At 39.5% G+C, this 18,077-nt stretch overlaps 3 protein-coding genes across 4 annotated transcripts in view; all 3 read right to left on the bottom strand.

Annotated features, from left to right (window-relative positions):
• Positions 1 to 5,950, bottom strand: part of Ror (tyrosine-protein kinase transmembrane receptor Ror) — a 250,063-nt gene extending 244,113 nt beyond the window's left edge. The window contains exons 1-2 of one of the 2 annotated variants that reach the window (XM_071769767.1): positions 5,433 to 5,950; positions 5,044 to 5,297 (exon numbers count right to left, since the gene is read on the bottom strand). In XM_071769767.1, the coding sequence (XP_071625868.1) occupies positions 5,044 to 5,113 (70 nt within the window). In that variant the 5' untranslated portion in view covers positions 5,114 to 5,297; positions 5,433 to 5,950. Of the gene's footprint in view, positions 1 to 5,043 lie in introns of both variants that reach the window. The other variant, XM_071769766.1, reaches the window with a different exon arrangement.
• A 515-nt stretch (positions 5,951 to 6,465) lies between these two features.
• Positions 6,466 to 10,330, bottom strand: LOC139808135 (uncharacterized). Its single transcript, XM_071769801.1, has 8 exons — positions 10,292 to 10,330; positions 9,630 to 10,023; positions 8,962 to 9,037; positions 8,718 to 8,889; positions 8,417 to 8,498; positions 7,816 to 7,941; positions 7,524 to 7,698; positions 6,466 to 7,225 (listed from the first exon to the last, which is right to left on the bottom strand). Exons 1-8 carry the CDS (start codon positions 10,313 to 10,315, stop codon positions 6,967 to 6,969), a joined length of 1,308 nt encoding a protein of 435 aa, XP_071625902.1. The 5' UTR covers positions 10,316 to 10,330; the 3' UTR covers positions 6,466 to 6,966.
• Positions 10,331 to 11,040: 710 nt separating this feature from the next.
• On the bottom strand, positions 11,041 to 17,411 carry Spt5 (Transcription elongation factor subunit Spt5). The gene is made up of 12 exons (XM_071771857.1): positions 16,307 to 17,411; positions 16,098 to 16,221; positions 15,564 to 15,652; positions 15,217 to 15,472; positions 14,905 to 15,137; positions 14,320 to 14,818; positions 13,882 to 14,230; positions 13,211 to 13,800; positions 12,763 to 13,124; positions 12,281 to 12,682; positions 11,582 to 11,757; positions 11,041 to 11,466 (listed from the first exon to the last, which is right to left on the bottom strand). Exons 1-12 carry the CDS (start codon positions 16,320 to 16,322, stop codon positions 11,212 to 11,214), a joined length of 3,351 nt encoding a protein of 1,116 aa, XP_071627958.1. The 5' UTR covers positions 16,323 to 17,411; the 3' UTR covers positions 11,041 to 11,211.
• Positions 17,412 to 18,077: the final 666 nt, after the last annotated feature.

The following is an 18,077-nucleotide window of genomic DNA, read 5'->3' as shown; positions in this document are numbered from 1 at the left end:
CTATTGTGCGCGATATGGGCAACATGAGAGGAAGAAATGTGGAAGAAGCTCCTTCTGGAGATTTCGCCAAATTTATGACTCGGCATAATGACACAGACTGAATTTTAGTCTCCAAAGACTCAACTACCCACATACGATTCGACTCGAACGTCGACCTGATGCATTTTTGTCATATTTATGACAAACACATCGTGTTTCTTCACGTTAGCCTCTAAAAAACCTTACAAGTAATTTTACATTTATTTTCATTGATTGTAGGAAAAACAATTTACATGATATCTTATTCTTAGAATACATAGTATAATATATAGAATTAATTTTAGCAACAAAATATTTTATTAGCATTAAAGACGCTATAAATTTGTTTTTTAAAAGAATATTTTCTATTATCTTATCTTTCTGATTGGAAAGCGTTCGTATTATACTTGAAAAAATACGGTATCTATTTAATCTGTAGATAATTGATATTTGACAATTACCCAGCATTCAGTATTAGTTGTTGACTTGGTCTATGATTATTAAAAATATATTAAAAATACATGCGTATTAGGACGCAAGGGAATTCGTAATCGCCGAGGGGACCTTTGCGCGAGATCAACGCGATAATTCGAATTTTCATCCCGCGGCTAACGGTCCATACATATTTATAGTTTAATTAAAATCGATACGAGCTTACGTGGGGGTGGCTTAAACGGCGTGACGCACCGCTCGTTTTCTTTTGTGCCCGAATTTCAGTACCGCCACGATGAAAATGCGTATATATCAATGAATATGTAGCGCTGAAAGACTCGAGAGGGCAAGCAGGGGGAAAACAGAATTGCTCGATTTCAATCATTTGATATCGTGTACGTATAAATATACATTTTTATTTCTCCGAAAATATATGTTATAATAAATTATGAGAAACAAATTTTATGACAATAAAGAATGGTGGATCAGAAGACTTCAAGCGTTCTTCACTATGAAATAATGTCAGTATTTAATTATTTCCCTTATTCTTTTTGTTAATTTCTATTGTAAGACAGATCTTTCAGCTCAATACAAAATATAAGAAGAAAAATGTAATGTTATATCTCAAAATGTATATATATTTTTAAAAAGTACTCTTGGATATTTTATGTTTAAAATTAGTCCATATATACTTTCGTAATACAGTTAGCATCAATATTCAACAATCAGTATTTACACTTTGATATTGTACTAGCAGGCATCCCTAACCACAGTCAACTTATTCAGAAAAATCACGGAGATAAAAAGAAGAAGAACGCAAGGGATCACACACAATTCGCGATTTATAGGAAGATAAGTCATATCTGCGAATATAAGCGATGTACAATCAGTCGGACTTATCTATCATTAAGCGCGTCGATGCTGTTAACTGGCGCTCGTCTAATATACGATGAAAAACAACCGCGTAAATTACTCATCCTCGCACCCCGCAGAAGTAAACGTACGCGCCATTATACCAATCCTCCCGTGTAAGCGTTTCGCCACGGTGCTCGATACAACACGGCTACCTCACGGATGTCGCCTGGCTACTATTTACGATCGCAAGACGTATAAAGCCACGCGGATCGTTACACGCTCCTTTCGCGAACGACTTGTTCCTTCTCGCTTTCGCCGGTTGACGTTTCTAACGCGTACATCGCTGCTTTGTACTTTCGCCAAAGCCAAGATCGAGGAGTAAACCATTAGTAAAAAATTATCATTCCCATTGTATCCATAAGATTCGAAATACTCCTTAATTTATATTACATGTGGTAATATATCATTAAGATATTGTGACGCAGCATTGTGTTTTTTCTGCTGCAATTTTTTTTAACATCAAAGATTTGAAAAAAAAAATTAACGAATAAATGATTTTCCAAAAGTAGATAAAATTTGAATAAAAACTCTAATGTGCTAATTAAATAATACTTTTATTCAAACTCACATATTATTTTATAAGGTTATGCAGCTGAGTTTACAAGAATTATAATGTACCTATTCGATAACGATTTTCTGGTGCGGTAACGGAAAGAAATTCTGTCACGATCTGCTACTATATGTATATGATCATTTTCGGCCCGCACATAGCATTCGCACCACGTTTCAATGTTATGTGCTATCTCGTAGTCTCGAGTAAGATTGTCAAGAACAAAAAGGGATAAAAAAGGATTCCAATGCTCGCTTGAAACTAAGTCAAACGCTGAGATATATTCCCAATAATTTTCTTTTATTACCAGTATCTTTTATGTATATATTTCAAGAAAATGTAATTCATTTTCATCGTATATATCCGCTTAAAAAATTGTTTACGAATTTTAGGGTGTTTTCAGAAAAATGTTTTAATAAATCTGGAGTTTATTTCTCTTTCCCTGTTAAAATATATATCTTACTTCAATTATATATCATTCTGTTCTCTTTCTCTCTCTCTGCATAATAAGCGTCACATTGACAGTCACGAGTTAAAATAAATTAGCGCATTTGTTCGCATTGAGAAGGACTGAGGTAAAAATAATGGGACGACTCGGCTGCTAATTACCGACAGTAATATATTAGCATAGAACTCCAGTAAAATTCGTGAGCGGTGACAAAAGAAAACGAGGGAGACTTACGAGTTTCCTCACCCTCTCCGGCACGGCATCATCATCGTGATATTTCGTTGTACCGTCACGCCTCGCGCCGTTCCCTTTGAGCTCTAAATAACGTCCGATGGAGTCCTTAAACGCGGGGATGCGTCGCCGCGCATAATATCCGTTATTTACAAGCCAATAAAATCGCGCGTCTCGAAACTTGAACGCATAAATAAATCATGGAAGAAAAAGAGAGAACGGAGGCTCTATATCGCTACGATCTCAGCGGTCGACGTAATAATCTACGAATTTAGCGCGCATTGATGTTAAAAGAATTTTTATGAACAACCCCTTCTCTCTGAATCCACTCGATCATAGCTAAAGAAATAGTCTAACTCGGGTATAAAACCCGCTGGTGTATCGTATTTATGATATATTGAAATTGTTCTTTAAAATTTAATACCCGTATAAACATAGCCATAATATTATGCAGAAACCCGCAGTCATCCGCTTCGCGCTAATTTCATTAAACACCATCGCGTTATTAAATCGATAGGGTGTGTATACGATACGATAAAAAATTATAATATGTGTATGAACATGGTTTATATATCGTTTCCTTGCCTATTTTTACCTTTTAATGAATATTCACGAGACCAAAGGCCGCGGCAATTTTCATGAATAATGTTGCTACATGTTTTCTCTTTTAAGTTCTCACGTAACGAATATATTATGCTTAAATTTTTAAATTATACGTTCTATGCATTCGAAATGAAAATAACTAAATGTTAACAACTCATGGTGAAATTCCAAGGATTGGGCGATGATAATATCAATTAATATAATATCTCCGAAAATGTTAAATTATAATTTTTTCATATAATTCTCTGTAAAATATCATAAAAAAATAAAAAGCAATTACCGTTGCTTTTTTATAAGGAAGAATGGAGTTGCTAAAAAAAAGACACGTTTATCCTTCTATTAATTTGAGCTGCACAAATATTCTGTGAAGCGCGTCGATTTTAATTTCAATTAGCTTTGGGGTAGGAAATAAGGCAGGAAAAATTGGTCCGGGATCTTGTCGTAGAATTCGCCTCTTGGGCTCAACCGTCGATAAGCGAAAAGCGTTGCCTGTTAGGCGGCCAGAGTGGGTGTCAAGGGAGACGGTAAAAGTACATTAGACGGTAATTAAAAGAGAACCTATTACCCTGGCTAACGGGGCGTGAAATGCTTTAAATCGTTTACAAATTACAGTGTCTGCGAGCGCTGAAACGTCTGCTGCTACGTATAGACACGAAAATCACGCAATAAACAGTTCGAGTAACGACAACTCGATATTTTATTACGAAAGATGTCTTATCGAGATAAGTAAAGAGCTCCGAGCGCCACTTCCAGTCGAAAAACTTTACTTTACTTTAATCCTTTAGCCGATAACTCGATAGCTCGTCTATTCATGAATTTTAGTAAAACAAGAGGATATTCTGATTATCGGAATTTCTCGATTAATGATACAAAATTTAGCGATTTGTATGCGAAATGGAATTTACCAGTCAAAAGAATATAAATTCAAAATAACGACTTACGAAATAAGAATGCAAATTGAAATTTTAATAAATTATTGCATGTAAAATTAGTTGTAATTGCTATAATAAATGTTCTATTAAAATTAATAATTTCTGCGAATTATATATGTTGTAAAATGATTTACATACATGCATTACATCTATATATAATTTATTCATAGAAGGTTTACGCGAAACATGCGTAAACACCACGTATAACAAGGCGTATTTTGGATCGGTGCAGTAAAGTTGGATATTTTACGACGGGAAAAGTCCTCGCGGAGTTCGGGCGATTTGAAAAGCTCTCGTGAACTTAACTCACACGAGCCAGTGGACCTGTCGCCACTTGTTGAATGTTTATGAAGAAGAACAGAAGTTGAAAGTACCCTCGAATCGTTTCGGCCAATCGCAAATTTCGAGTGGAGATTAAACGTTTGCTTTATCGTATGCCTCGAGAACTCTTCCGATTAAACCGCTGATAAAGCGAATGAAAGACTGCGAGGAAATAACGGCGCACTTATCGTTAGTATTTATTAATATCGTTAGCAAGAAAATGTCCACGTTACTGAATCGTTTGTCGACAGTTCGTGTTGGAATTCGGAAAATATTAAGATTGTTCAAGACATTATCTACAGATTGCGAAACATATGTTGAGAAAAATCGATTAAATTCATCAAAAATAATAAAAAAAACAATTTCTGTCTCTTTTACAGTTAAGTATAATAAACATATAATCGCAACATGAGCGACTGTAAAGAAAAATCAATGTTAATCGAGAAATATCTCTATAAGATCATAAAATTCCGATTATCACGTTATAAGTCCGGCGCACTTTATCCAGCTTATCAAACGACAGAAATCTCTCGCATCCTTTCGAGCTCCAAAATTCTCCAAAATGTCGGCGTGAAAAGTGTTGGAAGACTTACCTTTCAAGATGTCCGCGAAGAGGAGCAGGAAGAACAGCGTGCATAATTGGCGGTGATCCCTGCGTGCCATGTTGTCCCACGGCGAAACGCACAAGACGCGATACACAAAAGTCAATTGTATGAGACGCGCGCGGACACCAGGAAGCACGAGAATCCCGCCGTAGCGCACATACTCGAGGAACAATCCCGGATGCGGCGTATATACGCGATGTCGCGATCTCAAGCGCGCGCGTTCGCCCGTCGACGCGAGTCACCTGTAAATTTCAAATTTTCAAAATGGAGCATGCGCGCGCGCCGCCGCTCGGCGAATCACACCGCGACGTTTCGGCATTCGCGTGGACGCGTACGTCTCTCGCCGGACCAGATTCTCGGAGAGAAATAAAACTCACAGATCCGTCGAAATCCTCTCAACGATTCCTGTCCCTCGTCACTATTGTCGGAAGTGCCGCAGTCCGCGGGTCGCGTCGAACAAGCACGTCACCGCGCACTGGTGTGTCTCACAGTGTTGCGCGCAAATGACTCGACGTTCACAATGCTCGCGCGATTCCTTCCACGAAAGGGGATCGTTCGTTCTCGGCCTCACAATGCCCCGCTCCACCTATAAAGCCGTCACAAAGCGTCGTACGTCACGCGTTAACTGTCGCGCTGACAAGTCCGCTGTTGTCGAAGACGCACCAACGGAAAGGAGCTCGCGCGCCGTTCTCAGCGAGCGTCCATGATCGCGTTGAACGACTCACCTTCGCTGACCGTTTGAATTACAACTGGTCGTCCGAAGGCAGCTCGACAGTCCGCTTGATGATTTCGTTCAACGAGAGCCGGTGTCTCGCGACGCGTGTCACTTCCCGCGCACTGTCTCACGCACTCAGCTCAGAAAGACGCAACGAATCGGCCGAGGTGTCGCACGACACTGCCGGCCGGCCGCTAACTTCGCGCGGTCTCGGCGACTCAACCGCTCGACTCGGCGTCGCTCGGGAGACGCGCACGCGCGCGCGAGCCGCTAGGGAGCGCGCGCGGGTGGGGGGAGTGGGGACCGCACGTAAAACCGCCGCGCTGCTCCGTTCCCCCCACTTTCGCGCCACCCGGCGTCCACGACGCGTCGCGTCGCGTCGCGTCGCGTCGCTCTTCGTTTCGTTTTCCTCTCGCTCGCAACAAGTTGCTGGCCGCGCGCGTGAACCGCGAGAAAGAGGAGCTGCGAACGAAGAAACATCAGGGGTGCTTTCGGCGCGGCCGGCTGTAATGAAATTAGATTAATGGCCCGACGTGGCGTGCGGGGGCCGTAAAACAATCTTCGCGTTTCTTCCCGCAATGCCGCACATACGCGAGATTTTATACGCGGGATTAGAAAGTTTTGTTCGTGTCTATTAAATTTCAGTTTTTATTAGTACAAATGTTCTAAAGTTAAATGGTACATCTTAAAGGAGAAATACAATTCTTTCACATATCGTATCCCCATGTCCGAAATCATTTTTTATTGTCTAATCATTATCTCAGCTTGGCTGGACTGTCGGAGTAGGTGGTCGATCCTTCGGAACTATAGCAAACGCTGTGCTGTAGAAAAAATTCGTAATTGTACAAAGATCGTATAGAGATAGCGCAAAATAGATGTTATAAACTGTTAAACTCAATTTCTTGAAATCTACAACATAGTCAACCGCTTGAAAAAGACCAAAAATACATTTTGGCTATTTAGCTATACAAATAAATAATAAAGTAAATCATAATCATTAACTTTGAAAACCGTGCGACCCCTAGGCATTCCTAATTGCGGAGCGGAGGTAGATTTAGTGTATTTCTTTCTCCTGTTAATCACAAAATATTCAGATGTAAGATTGCAATCGAAATAGTATAAAGCGATTAATATATACAATTACAGAAACTATTCTAATAATATTAATGAAAAGATATTATTTTGATGCAAATAATCTAGCAGAGCAACGTAATTAACGTAAAAAGACACGCCCACGGATAAATTCTGCTGCTATCGCTGACGACGTCTTTGCTGCTGTAACTCATCGCGGCCAAGCAACGTTCCTCGTCCGCGTGCTCCTGGCATCCCCCTGGGCACCGTCCAAACCTATCTCTCCACCATTCCTTCAATTTTTCAACCACGCCCTTACGCAACGGCTTCGAGGGGCACGTATCTGGTTGGCAGTAGTCCGCATTCTCGTAGAGAACCGCGAATCTGAAGAGAAAAGAACGGATTGAATATCATAACAGCGTTAAGCATTCGTTTTTTCCAAAAAATTTACGGCAAATGTTGCGAGAAAATTCCATATTTAAATAATAAATTATATATTATATAATACGTCTAAATAATAGATAACTTTAACATTAATATAAACTAGATATTTGACGTATAGGCAATTCGCTGTAAAGCTGAAGTAAATAAATTCTATAGTATAGGCAATTCGGAGTAAGCCAGATATAATGTGAAACAGAAAGATAATAGATAAGCGAAAGAAAGCGATCCCTTAACTTACGGTGTAGCCTTTGATTCGCAGGGTGGACAGCCCTCGGAGGGCTTGGTGAGAAATCTGTAGCACACTAAGCTCAATCCCACCAATAACCACATCATCAGTACGGATAACACTGCTATAATCACGAGCTCCGTGGGTCCAAGTGTCGTTGTACTGTCTGAATTCAATCGGCACAAATTTAATTATCTTACAATTTAATTGTCCTTTGAGTAGTTAGAAAGTGGTACTATTAAATTAAGTGATACAGATGCGAAGAGGAGAAAAAACCGTATTATCTCGCGAGGGAACAACCTACTTTCTCCTTTTCCTTTGTAAAGCGACGATCCACTCTCGTCCGTCTGACTCGTACGTCCCGTACCTACTTTAGGCATAACTTGATAAGTACCGCTTGTTCTGCTCTTCATAATATCGCCGCCGATATCTAAGACATCAAGCCATAAAAAGAATATGTTATAAAATCGTTTGTGAGAAAGTTACAGCTTTTAAATCAATCATTCTATTAATTAATCAATTTTTTTTCTCTACTCCAAAGTTTCAAATACAGAATCTAGACGACTGTCCATTAATCTTTTCTAACGTGATTTTATAATTTTATAATTGTAAAATAAAGCAAAACTTTCCGAGAAGCCGTATGCGCGACAAAAAAATTATGCGAAGCAAAATGCACAGAGCCATTTTGATCCCCGAGATGCATCAAAGGGTTAATGGACACGCGTTTATATTTTACTCCCCTTGAAAGCGCACAATGAAATCGCGCACGAATTTGCAAACACGGTGAGAGAAACGCAGAGGCTGCAGTTTCTTAGCTATGCGAGCGCTTAAAACGGAATAGCATATCGGTCTCGTTAATTTTCAAACGCGGCGAATCGCAACGAAAGGCCGTCATGAAATATTACCCGATTCTCGCAAGGTAGCCAGTACTCGGAGGACACCACCGAATGCTGGATACCATTTCTCGTCGTCCAGGTGTCGGCGCACCTGAAATGCGAAAAGTATCTTTGCGATTTTTGCGAAAAGTTTTTGCGGTTCGTCCAAAATTAATCTTGAACAACCGCGTTAATAATTGTAAAGTAGAAAATCTGCGGAAAAGGAACAGGACATGATTTTTCTAGTATGAGAATTTTAGAATTTTTTCCCCAGAGACATCTTGTAATTTATATTATCATTATTTTATCTGATGATCTGCTCGTGATGTACAGATTGTTGCAACCAGGTATAGAAGTCCTTATTAAACTTTCGCAGCCGCGTTTTCGTGCTTGATCGCGAAATGATGCACTTGACGCTGGCGATGTAGTACTTCACGAGGGCAAAAGCCGACTTTTCCGAGTACAATGATTGCAGGCTATCGGTTTTGAAGGGCAGCGCGATGCTAGATAGAGAGTGATGTGTTGAGGCTGTTTGTTCGCCGAGGCATTCTTACAAATTGCGGCTCGATAACTACCTGTTTGGCTCCGCTTCATTATCGAGGAACGGGAGGGGTATTGTGACTTCGTTCGCCGTAGCTTCGTTACCATAGCCTTGGCGAAATAAAAGAGTTTAGGAATAATTGGTACTTATATACAGCATTTGAAATTAAAGATAAACCGTAATATAAAATTGTCAGCTGTCGTAGACAATATTTTTCAGTGGTCATTTCAGTCTCTTTACAGAACAGTTAAAATATCGATTTACTTTTAATTAGTTATGTAAATTAGATTTTCATACAAAAATAGTTTCTTATTTTTTTTAGGTGACAATGATATTGTACTACTTTTAGCTTTACATTCGTGTGTCAGCCACATGTGGAATACTAAAATAGTATACAAGTGTCGTTCAAAGTTAAACTCGTTCCTTCGTTCTCACCATCGACCGCACGTCTCGAATGTCCCCGCTTCATCGTGGACCGTCTTTTTTTTCTGAACGTGAAGCTTCGATAGTCACCGCTGTCACGTTCGGAAGCTATTTTCATTTATGGAAAAAGCAACAAACAATCAAATTGATTCTTCGCGATCCCAAATCAGTGCATGCATTCGATACAGTTTTCAAATTACAATTAGCTTACAAAATTAAGTAATATATACAATATTTAATATGCATTTTCGAAATTTCTTCGGATCGCGAAGGATTAACAATCGCACTTACACGCCGAATACGTGATAAGCCCATTACAGGCAACCGACGTTTTCGGTGGTGTAATTATGATGGGTGGAATCCTGATATTTGGAAGATCTTGGCTGGGCTTCGACCAACTGGCACCGTTTGTCTGTAGAAAGACCTTCAGCTCGTCGAAGAGCTCAAACAGCATCCTCGCGTTACGATACTTGATGTTACCCGCGTAATACGAGTGTCTTGTGATGGGGAGGATGTAGACCCGCAAGTAACCGCCCAGAGTGTCCGCCAGAGCTTTCAGCATCAAATGCTTCGTTTTGCCAACGGACAGCCTCCGTACGCTCTCAAGGCATATGTGAAAATAGTCCATGAGGTGTGCTATGTACTGATCGTTCTGGGGATCGATGACGTTCACCTGGCGAAGAGGAAAATCTTAGAAAGCTTCCTGTGCGTTCCTTTAAGAGCACTCACTCCTCATTATAGAAAACGGAGATCCAAAAATATCGAGGTCGCTCTTTTACAAAATTTATTTTTGAATAAATAAATAAATAAATAAATAAAAAAGATACATTTTCTTTAGGAATTAAGCTTTCAAAATTTTTTGTTTATGATGATAAAATATTGTCTTTTATAATACAGTTTATGTCGACAAAGTTCTTGTAAGATGCTTCCATTGGCCTTACGTTGGGTAGAATATCTTGAAACATCCTCCGACTACTAAGAATAGTAAATTCATCATTTGTCCAACATTGCTTTCCATAATCGTTTCTTTCGAATAAAACGGTGCCGGTTTTTTGACCATGATTAAAAGATTTAGCCTCGCTTAACCTATCACGAACAAGACAGTAAATACGTTGAAAACTTCAATCAATGACATGATTATGTTCAATTTTAAAGAATTCATTTACTTAAATAAATGTTGATATCATACAAAATTAAGTAAATGTAGTAATTGTTAAATGGCACGTATATCTTTATCGAATGCAACAAACCTTTTACTGAAAATGCAACCTACAAGTACCAAAAAAAACCATAAGAAACATATATTCATGCTCCGAAACAAGAATTCTAAATGTTCAACCGCGTAATTTTTTTTCGCGGGTTTCTTGGGTATTTCTGACAAGCCTATAACGACTTGTGCCCATTATTCTATCACAACTATATTTCTATTACGCGCATTACTTCGTGCTAATAAAACAGTAACTTCAGACATGATTGTTCATTTTATTTTACAAATATAAATTTATAAAAATGGATATATATTTTTTTATATTAAATAAATAAGGTAAAAAATTCAAGAAAATCTAAGACATAATGAGTGGACAAGTTGTAATCATGATAGCAATAACCAAAAATAAAAAAATTATACTGTCTCTTTTCTACTACTAATTTGTTACGAATTATAATGTAGAACAAGAAAAAAAACACATGATGACATATGTATCACTTATCATTTATTATTATTACTGTCAGATATATATTAGACACTTAAATATACAAGAATGTAAATGTTTGAAGTGAACATTATAAGATAAAAAGATATCAATTATCGTGTCGAAAATATCTACGCTACAATATTTGCGTGTACGAATTAGAAAATTGTTCATTTCAAATCTTTTAAATCTAGTGCTTTCATTTTACACAAAAATCGCAATTGCAAGAATTTTATCTCGTCCGTGTTGAGTTTTACCACTCCCTCTTGATTATCGATCGAAAGTAAAGTGCCGACAGCTTCGCGGTCTTCACCCAGAATTACTTTGACTCGATCGCCGCGTGACGGTACCACAGGTTCCAGTTGTTCACACACTAGGTTCACAACTCGATCTTCGGTAGGTAGATAAACAGTGCACATACCACCCTGTCACAAATATAAACGTGTTATTCTTGAAAAATAAAATTAAAAAGATGCGCATATGTGAACTACCGGTATCGCAATATCTTATTTTATTCAGAATTGACACAGAATCACTTACTGAAATTCCTCGAATAACTGCTTGTTGTCCAGCGAGAGCAGGATCGTCATGAGAGTCGCGAATGCGTACTTCAATATCCGTCGTATGCCATTCTGAGCTACCCATGATACCGGAACCGACTGCATCCATTCCTGTTGAACTAGGTGTATGTGGATTGTATGGACTACTTGGTACTCCTGTAAGAATTACGAATTATGGTGTATAACAAGGTGTATTTTGAACCTCATACCGAGTTATAACTTGTTACGATCGAGAATTTGTTTCTGCTACGCGTAGTATGAAAGCAATTGATTCGTATTCGGCAGATGCCGGTTTCGATCCCAACCTTCATTTTATGTACGTCTCGATTTAATAAAAGATTGATTTGAAGAGTTAAAAGTTGTGAATAAAGTACTACGAGATGAATAATAACTCGTTTCGAAAACCCATATTTCATTTCGTTCGTTCGTTCAATTTGCTTCTGCTTTTTAATTCTGTTATATAAAAAAATATAATTGAGTAGATAATAAGATAGATATAGAGTTAAAATTTACTTATAATCGTTACATGTAAATAATACGATAAGAAAGTTAAAGAGTGATTATATTGCAATGTTAAATTATAAAACCATTTAGAAACCTGAAAAACATTTAGATTCTATAATAGAGACTAAATCCTCATCTACTTATATAGAGATTCCGCTAGCGTTATATTACTTACCAGGTGTCATAGGACTATAACCCATCGGAGAAGGAGTTGCAAATGCTCCATGTGGGCTAGTAGTGTATCCAGTACCACTTGGGGACGGAGTAGCAACGTAGCCTGTAGGACTTGGGCTCGCGGTAGCACTGCCCGCAGGACTAGGACTCGGCTGATATGAGCTGAAGCTTTGTTCCGAGCCGTACATGGTGCCCGGAGTCTGCGGAGTAAACGGCCCACCAGTAGGAGGATATCCGGGCCCGTAACCGGGCGAGCCACCTTCTTCTATACTGTAGCCGTCGAAATCGTTCGTCCTGGCGGGTGTGTTAGTAACTGACGGATCCCAAGCTCCAGATTGTCCTGGTGTTCGCGATCCATCGTGAGACGGCGTCATTGAACCGTAGTGAGGGGTGCGAGAACCATCTATAACAATCAAATTTTAAAAATTGTACTTTCCACATCATCTCATATAAAAGAAAAAATACATGTATAAATATACTCACTTTCGTACATCGGCGTCTGGGAACCGTGCATAGGTGTCTTTGATCCGTCCCTCGCGTACATCGGCGTCTGCCCACCAGCACCGTAAGCCGGAGTTCTGTTGTAACTGCTGAAGCCACCATCCTTTGTCGGGACGCCGACGTTTGCTATATGAGATCGATCGACGGAGATTGTTTGACACGTGGAGTGCAATTCCACGCGCGCTGTTGTCTCTGTCGCATCTTTCACAATACCCACGTTTCCCTTGTACGGTCCACCTGTTATTTTAATCGTGGTTCCAATTAATTCTCTATCCCGTCTTGCACCGCCACCGCCACCACGGCCTCTGCCTCTTCCGCCTCCGCCGCCCCGTCCAAAACCACCTCTGTAAGATTAATCAACAGTTGATATATAAGTAAACGTTGAAAGAACATATCAATAAAGTAAATATAGAATGAGAACGAGACCAACCCGCTAGGATGCATCGGAGAGGCAATTCTAGGAGACATAAATCCAGCCACTGGTGACATAGAATTAATGGAAGTTGTCTTATTTCCACCGGACAACTGTAAATGTCTGGTTTTGCATACGAATATTCCACCATTGTCGACAAACATTCTCGAGTGTAAAAAGGCAAAACTTCTGTACAGATGTTTAATTTCACCACCTCGACCTGCATGCGGTCCGTCGACCACTTTAACAATGTCTTTTTTCTGTATGGTATTCTGTTGCGAGTCTAAAGCGACCGCGTTTCTATTTTCTCGACGCTTCGTAAGACCTTGCGGCCTCGCTTCGACCACTTTGCCATGCATAGAGAGAACGTGGAAATTCTCACGTTCTAATCGGACGATAACACCGACTGTTTGCGCATCAAGCTGCACCAAGTCACCCCATTGGAATTGTCCTAAGCTATCAACGCCGGTAGCCATGTCAGAGCATAATTGTAGATCCCTCGGAAGAACCTCGAGTTCGTGCATTGACAAATCAGAAAATAAAACTACTCTATTTTGTTCTACCCTAACAATTAAACCTGTATCACCTTCGTATCTTCCTGCTACAACCTGCAAATTAATTAAAATAATATTGTAACATTGTAAAAAAAAGAAATCTATTTTTAAAACGAGCAATATCGCAAATTTTACCTTAACGTGATCGCCTTGCGTAAAGTATTTTCGCAACTCCGAAGCTTGGAATTCCAAAGCTTCTTTAAGTTCTTCATGCTTTGGCATAACCATAATCATGTTTCCATCTATGGAAACAATCTTTCCCTGTAGGTTTATTAGTTCACCCTCGCAAACCTCTACATTATCTCCGTTACTGAAGGAATGAGTAACGGACTGATCTTCTTTTCCAGAAGTTCCAGTTCCTGGAGTACCACTTAAATCTATCTCAACACCTTCCGGTGCTTCTTCAAATCTCTCTAATTCGGAGAGTGTAGGTTTTACACCCTCCGCGATAATAGCACTTGTAGTGAAATTTTTATAAAGAAAACTGCGTAAAATAAGAAATAATTTTAATTAATAATAATTATATAAATAAATATATATAATAATATTAGCATAACATGTAATAATACAAACCCTTTACGACTATATCTATTTCCTTCAAAAATAAGGAAATCTCCATCACTGGTAACTTCACCGCCAATAGCACGGATTGCTTCGGGATCGAATGGTTTCGCAGGTGGTCGTCTTTTCTTCTTACGTTTCAATGCTTCAGATTCGCTCTGCGCTGTTCTCAATGCCCCGCGTGGTCTGGTGTAATCGATTCTCGGAAGCAATTTTAAATGAACTTGATTTTGTGCTAAGTCGACATAATCAACTTGAGCTATATCATCTTTGTAAATGCCTCGTTTTAAACGGACCCATTGTTTAGCTTTTAAACCGGTCTGCTCTTTAACTACTCGCAGCACGTCGGTCATCTCTTTAATCGGTACCATTTGCTGCTTCCATATACCCATCCTGAGGTTACCAACATTTTCGATAGCAGCTTTTACATGCGGCTGCTTGTAAGCTTCTATGTAAATGTAACCTTTAACACCTTCCGGTGCCACAACGGATTTTATCTGAAGAGGTTCGCCTAAAATTTTTAAAAGGCAAAAAAATATTAAGAGTTATGCAATAAAAAATAATCAAAAAAATATAAATCTTATTTATATTTCTTACTGGAAAATTGATACGTGATAAATTTCCGCATCAATAACAGCACGGTCGACTTTTCTTCTCCTATCCGGCATTTTACCATCCACAAATTGGGATCTTTTACGCCGGGCAACAAAGTCTGTTGAGTGATTTCGTCACTCATTTCTTCACCGCCGTCGCCAAAGCGACGAGCGGCAATCGACTCGTCTGCATACTTTTTACGAAGGTATTCCTCAATCTCGTCTTCTTTCTGCGAACTAGAAAATCCGTTCATTAAGAACTCGATTACATTCACCAAAACAAATACGAAATTATCTCCAAAATTTTAATACTTACTCCCAAAGATTTGTACCTCTACGACGTCCTTCAATTTCACGCGCAGTCGGTCCCAACTCGTCCACCTCGTTTCCCACGATGCCAATTTCTTGGGCACCTTCCTCCCATTCATCGTCATCCTCAACTTCATCATCTACTTCAGCTTCATCTATGATGAACCCACCAAACCTATCCTTCTTCTTTTTCTTTCTCGGCCGATCATCATCCTCTTCCTCTTCTTCTTCATCATATTCACTACTATTGTCCAAATCTTCTCCTGCAACCATAAAATATAAAACATAACATATATGGCAAAAAATATAAAACGACTTTGCATGTGTAATTAAAAATTTTATGATTTATCATACCTTCAGGTTCCTCTTCCGGTTCCACAGCTTCTTCATCTCCCGATCTGACTTCTTCTGCCTCGTCCAGCTTCGGGTCTCCATCTTCTGAGCTACAAATGAAATAAACATTATATTATGAGATAAATTAATCCACATTTATTTAAGAAACATCTAAAAATCTCTTCGTTGCAGACGCAAGAAAATAAAATATCAGATTCGATATTTTTCTTTTGGATTTGCAACAAAAAAATTAACGCTAAAATTCTTATTACGTGTCGACATATTCGATAATGGAGTTGTACATATGTTACATACGAGGGATCTGTTTTCTATTGCTGAACTGCACTAATCAAATTTTATCTTTTTTCCTTTTATATGGAGTAAAAGAAGATAAACTCTGAACTATAGTACAGCCAGTTCAGCAATAGAAAACAGGCCCGAGCATTTATGGTTGCAGGAGAAGACTTGGACAATAGCAATCAATATGATGAAGAAGAAGAGGAAAAGGATGATGATCGGCCGAGAGAGAAAAAAAAGAAAGATAGATAGACTCACCCAGACGGTGATCGGGAACGTGATCGAGATCTGGACGGACTCCTGGATCCTGAGCTACGTGAAGGACTTCTGCTGCGAGAGACGCTTCGAGATCTTCCTCCGACGCTCCCCGCGTCGCTGGCACCTGCAATAAGTCTCGTCGTTGTGTATTTTCGCATTATCTACGTTGCATTTTAACCGACACTAGCCTCTATCAGCGAGGTCATTACCTTCCGAATCCGACATATCGGAATTATTCGCACGTGCCGGATTGTGAGAACGGAGACGGAGATTTGGATACTCCGAGAACGTGTAGGAGTATCGCAGATTAACGGGAGCAAGCGATAATCGCTATGAAAAATGTGAACAAGAGTCAAGTATGATCAAGTACCCGGAGTACCGTGACCAAGAACTGTGACCATATGAAGCAAGACCAGTAACCACCAACACCAAGGGCACCAAGTGCCACCAGGCGACCAGGCCAGGAACTGCCACCAGAGAGAGAGAGAGAAACCAGTTTCTCTCTGCTGCCACTAACTTATCATGGCGTCGAACGTAGAGTTGGTTGACCAACGCTACGATAGGGATTCTCCAGAGAGGGATCGGACTCGCAACGAAACGAGGAGAGGAGAGCGAGTAAAGTAAGGGTGCTGTCACATGGCAGTCAGAAATTCGGAAAACGGAATCTCGGAAAAGTAACGGAGAGGGGGTCAGAAGTTATTAAATGCATATTAATAACTTCTTTCGTTAAAAGTATTTTAATTTTTTTCCATTTCATGATCTCTATCTCTACAAAATAATATAAATACACAATTTTTAATACATAAATTGTTAATGTATATACTGTCAGACATGCAAAAATTGCGGACTTGTCAGTCCGAAATTTTTGTGACTGGCTCCCCATGGACTGATATTTCCGGAATAAGTAAAAATTGAAAAAATTATTTTTATTGTTTTAGAAAAAAGATACTTACCGTAGTAGTAGAGTCTATTAAAAAATAAAGCTTCGACGTATTTTTTATTATACTCTAAAATTATATAGAAATTTCTTTAATTTAAAAATATGTTATTTAGTTTTCCGTAAAAGTCGTTCCATGGGGAGCCCGGAACCCGGCCCTTGAAAAATCGCACCGATCGAGCTGACTCTGATTGGTTGACCCCCTCTCCGTTACTTTTCCGAGATTCCGTTTTCCGAATTTCTGACTGCCATGTGACAGCACCCTCAAGCAGAGGGTAGGACTATTAGGCTATTCTCATCTACGCGCCTGACGAAAGAACGGTGGTGTACGATTTAGAAAGCTGCCTGCCATTTTCCACGCATTTCTGGAAATACGCGACCGAGACCTTCCGTTCCGACGAGGCGTTACGACCCGAATGTCACAGAAGATTCCGTCTGGTGCCCGCCAGCGTGTACCTATAGCAATTTGCGTCGAATCGGCATCACATGAAACGCAAGGACGGCACTTGGATCAAGACACCGCTGGATTATCCTCCGATCTCGACACCAAGTATGTAGGAAAGGGTAAAACTGAAGGAGAGCTCCCTCCTCACCGATTTCGATGAAATTAGGCTTAATCGATTCGTTTTTGCACAAAACGAATGAATCTGGCAGAAAAAAGCCCCGCTCGGCCCCGAGACGCGAGATATTAACTGTTAAAGTTGACGACTATCAGGTTATGAGACCTGTCATACCGACGCGATGTAGCGACTGGTAGCGACCACGAACATGCCCTGCGGCCATATGCGCATGCTCCGTAGCCGCACGCGTATGCAAAAGAAGGTCACGTGACAACTGTCCAAGCGGTAAGTAAAACAATTTCAAATGTTGATTCTCTTAAATATGTACTTTTCATATACCAACTATTCTCTGCTTTAACAAATTACACAGAAATAATTTGTTAAAGCAGATAATAGTTGGTATATGAAAAGTACATATAAATATGTGCTTTTCATATACCAACTATTCTCTGCTTTAACAAATTATTTCTGTGTAATTTGTTA

Source organism: Temnothorax longispinosus, chromosome 2 (genome assembly GCF_030848805.1).
Source record: "Temnothorax longispinosus isolate EJ_2023e chromosome 2, Tlon_JGU_v1, whole genome shotgun sequence".
Classification (NCBI taxonomy): Eukaryota; Metazoa; Arthropoda; class Insecta; order Hymenoptera; family Formicidae; genus Temnothorax; species Temnothorax longispinosus.
The sequence above is the reverse complement of the archived record's forward strand: the minus strand, read 5'-3'. Positions and strand labels throughout refer to the sequence as shown.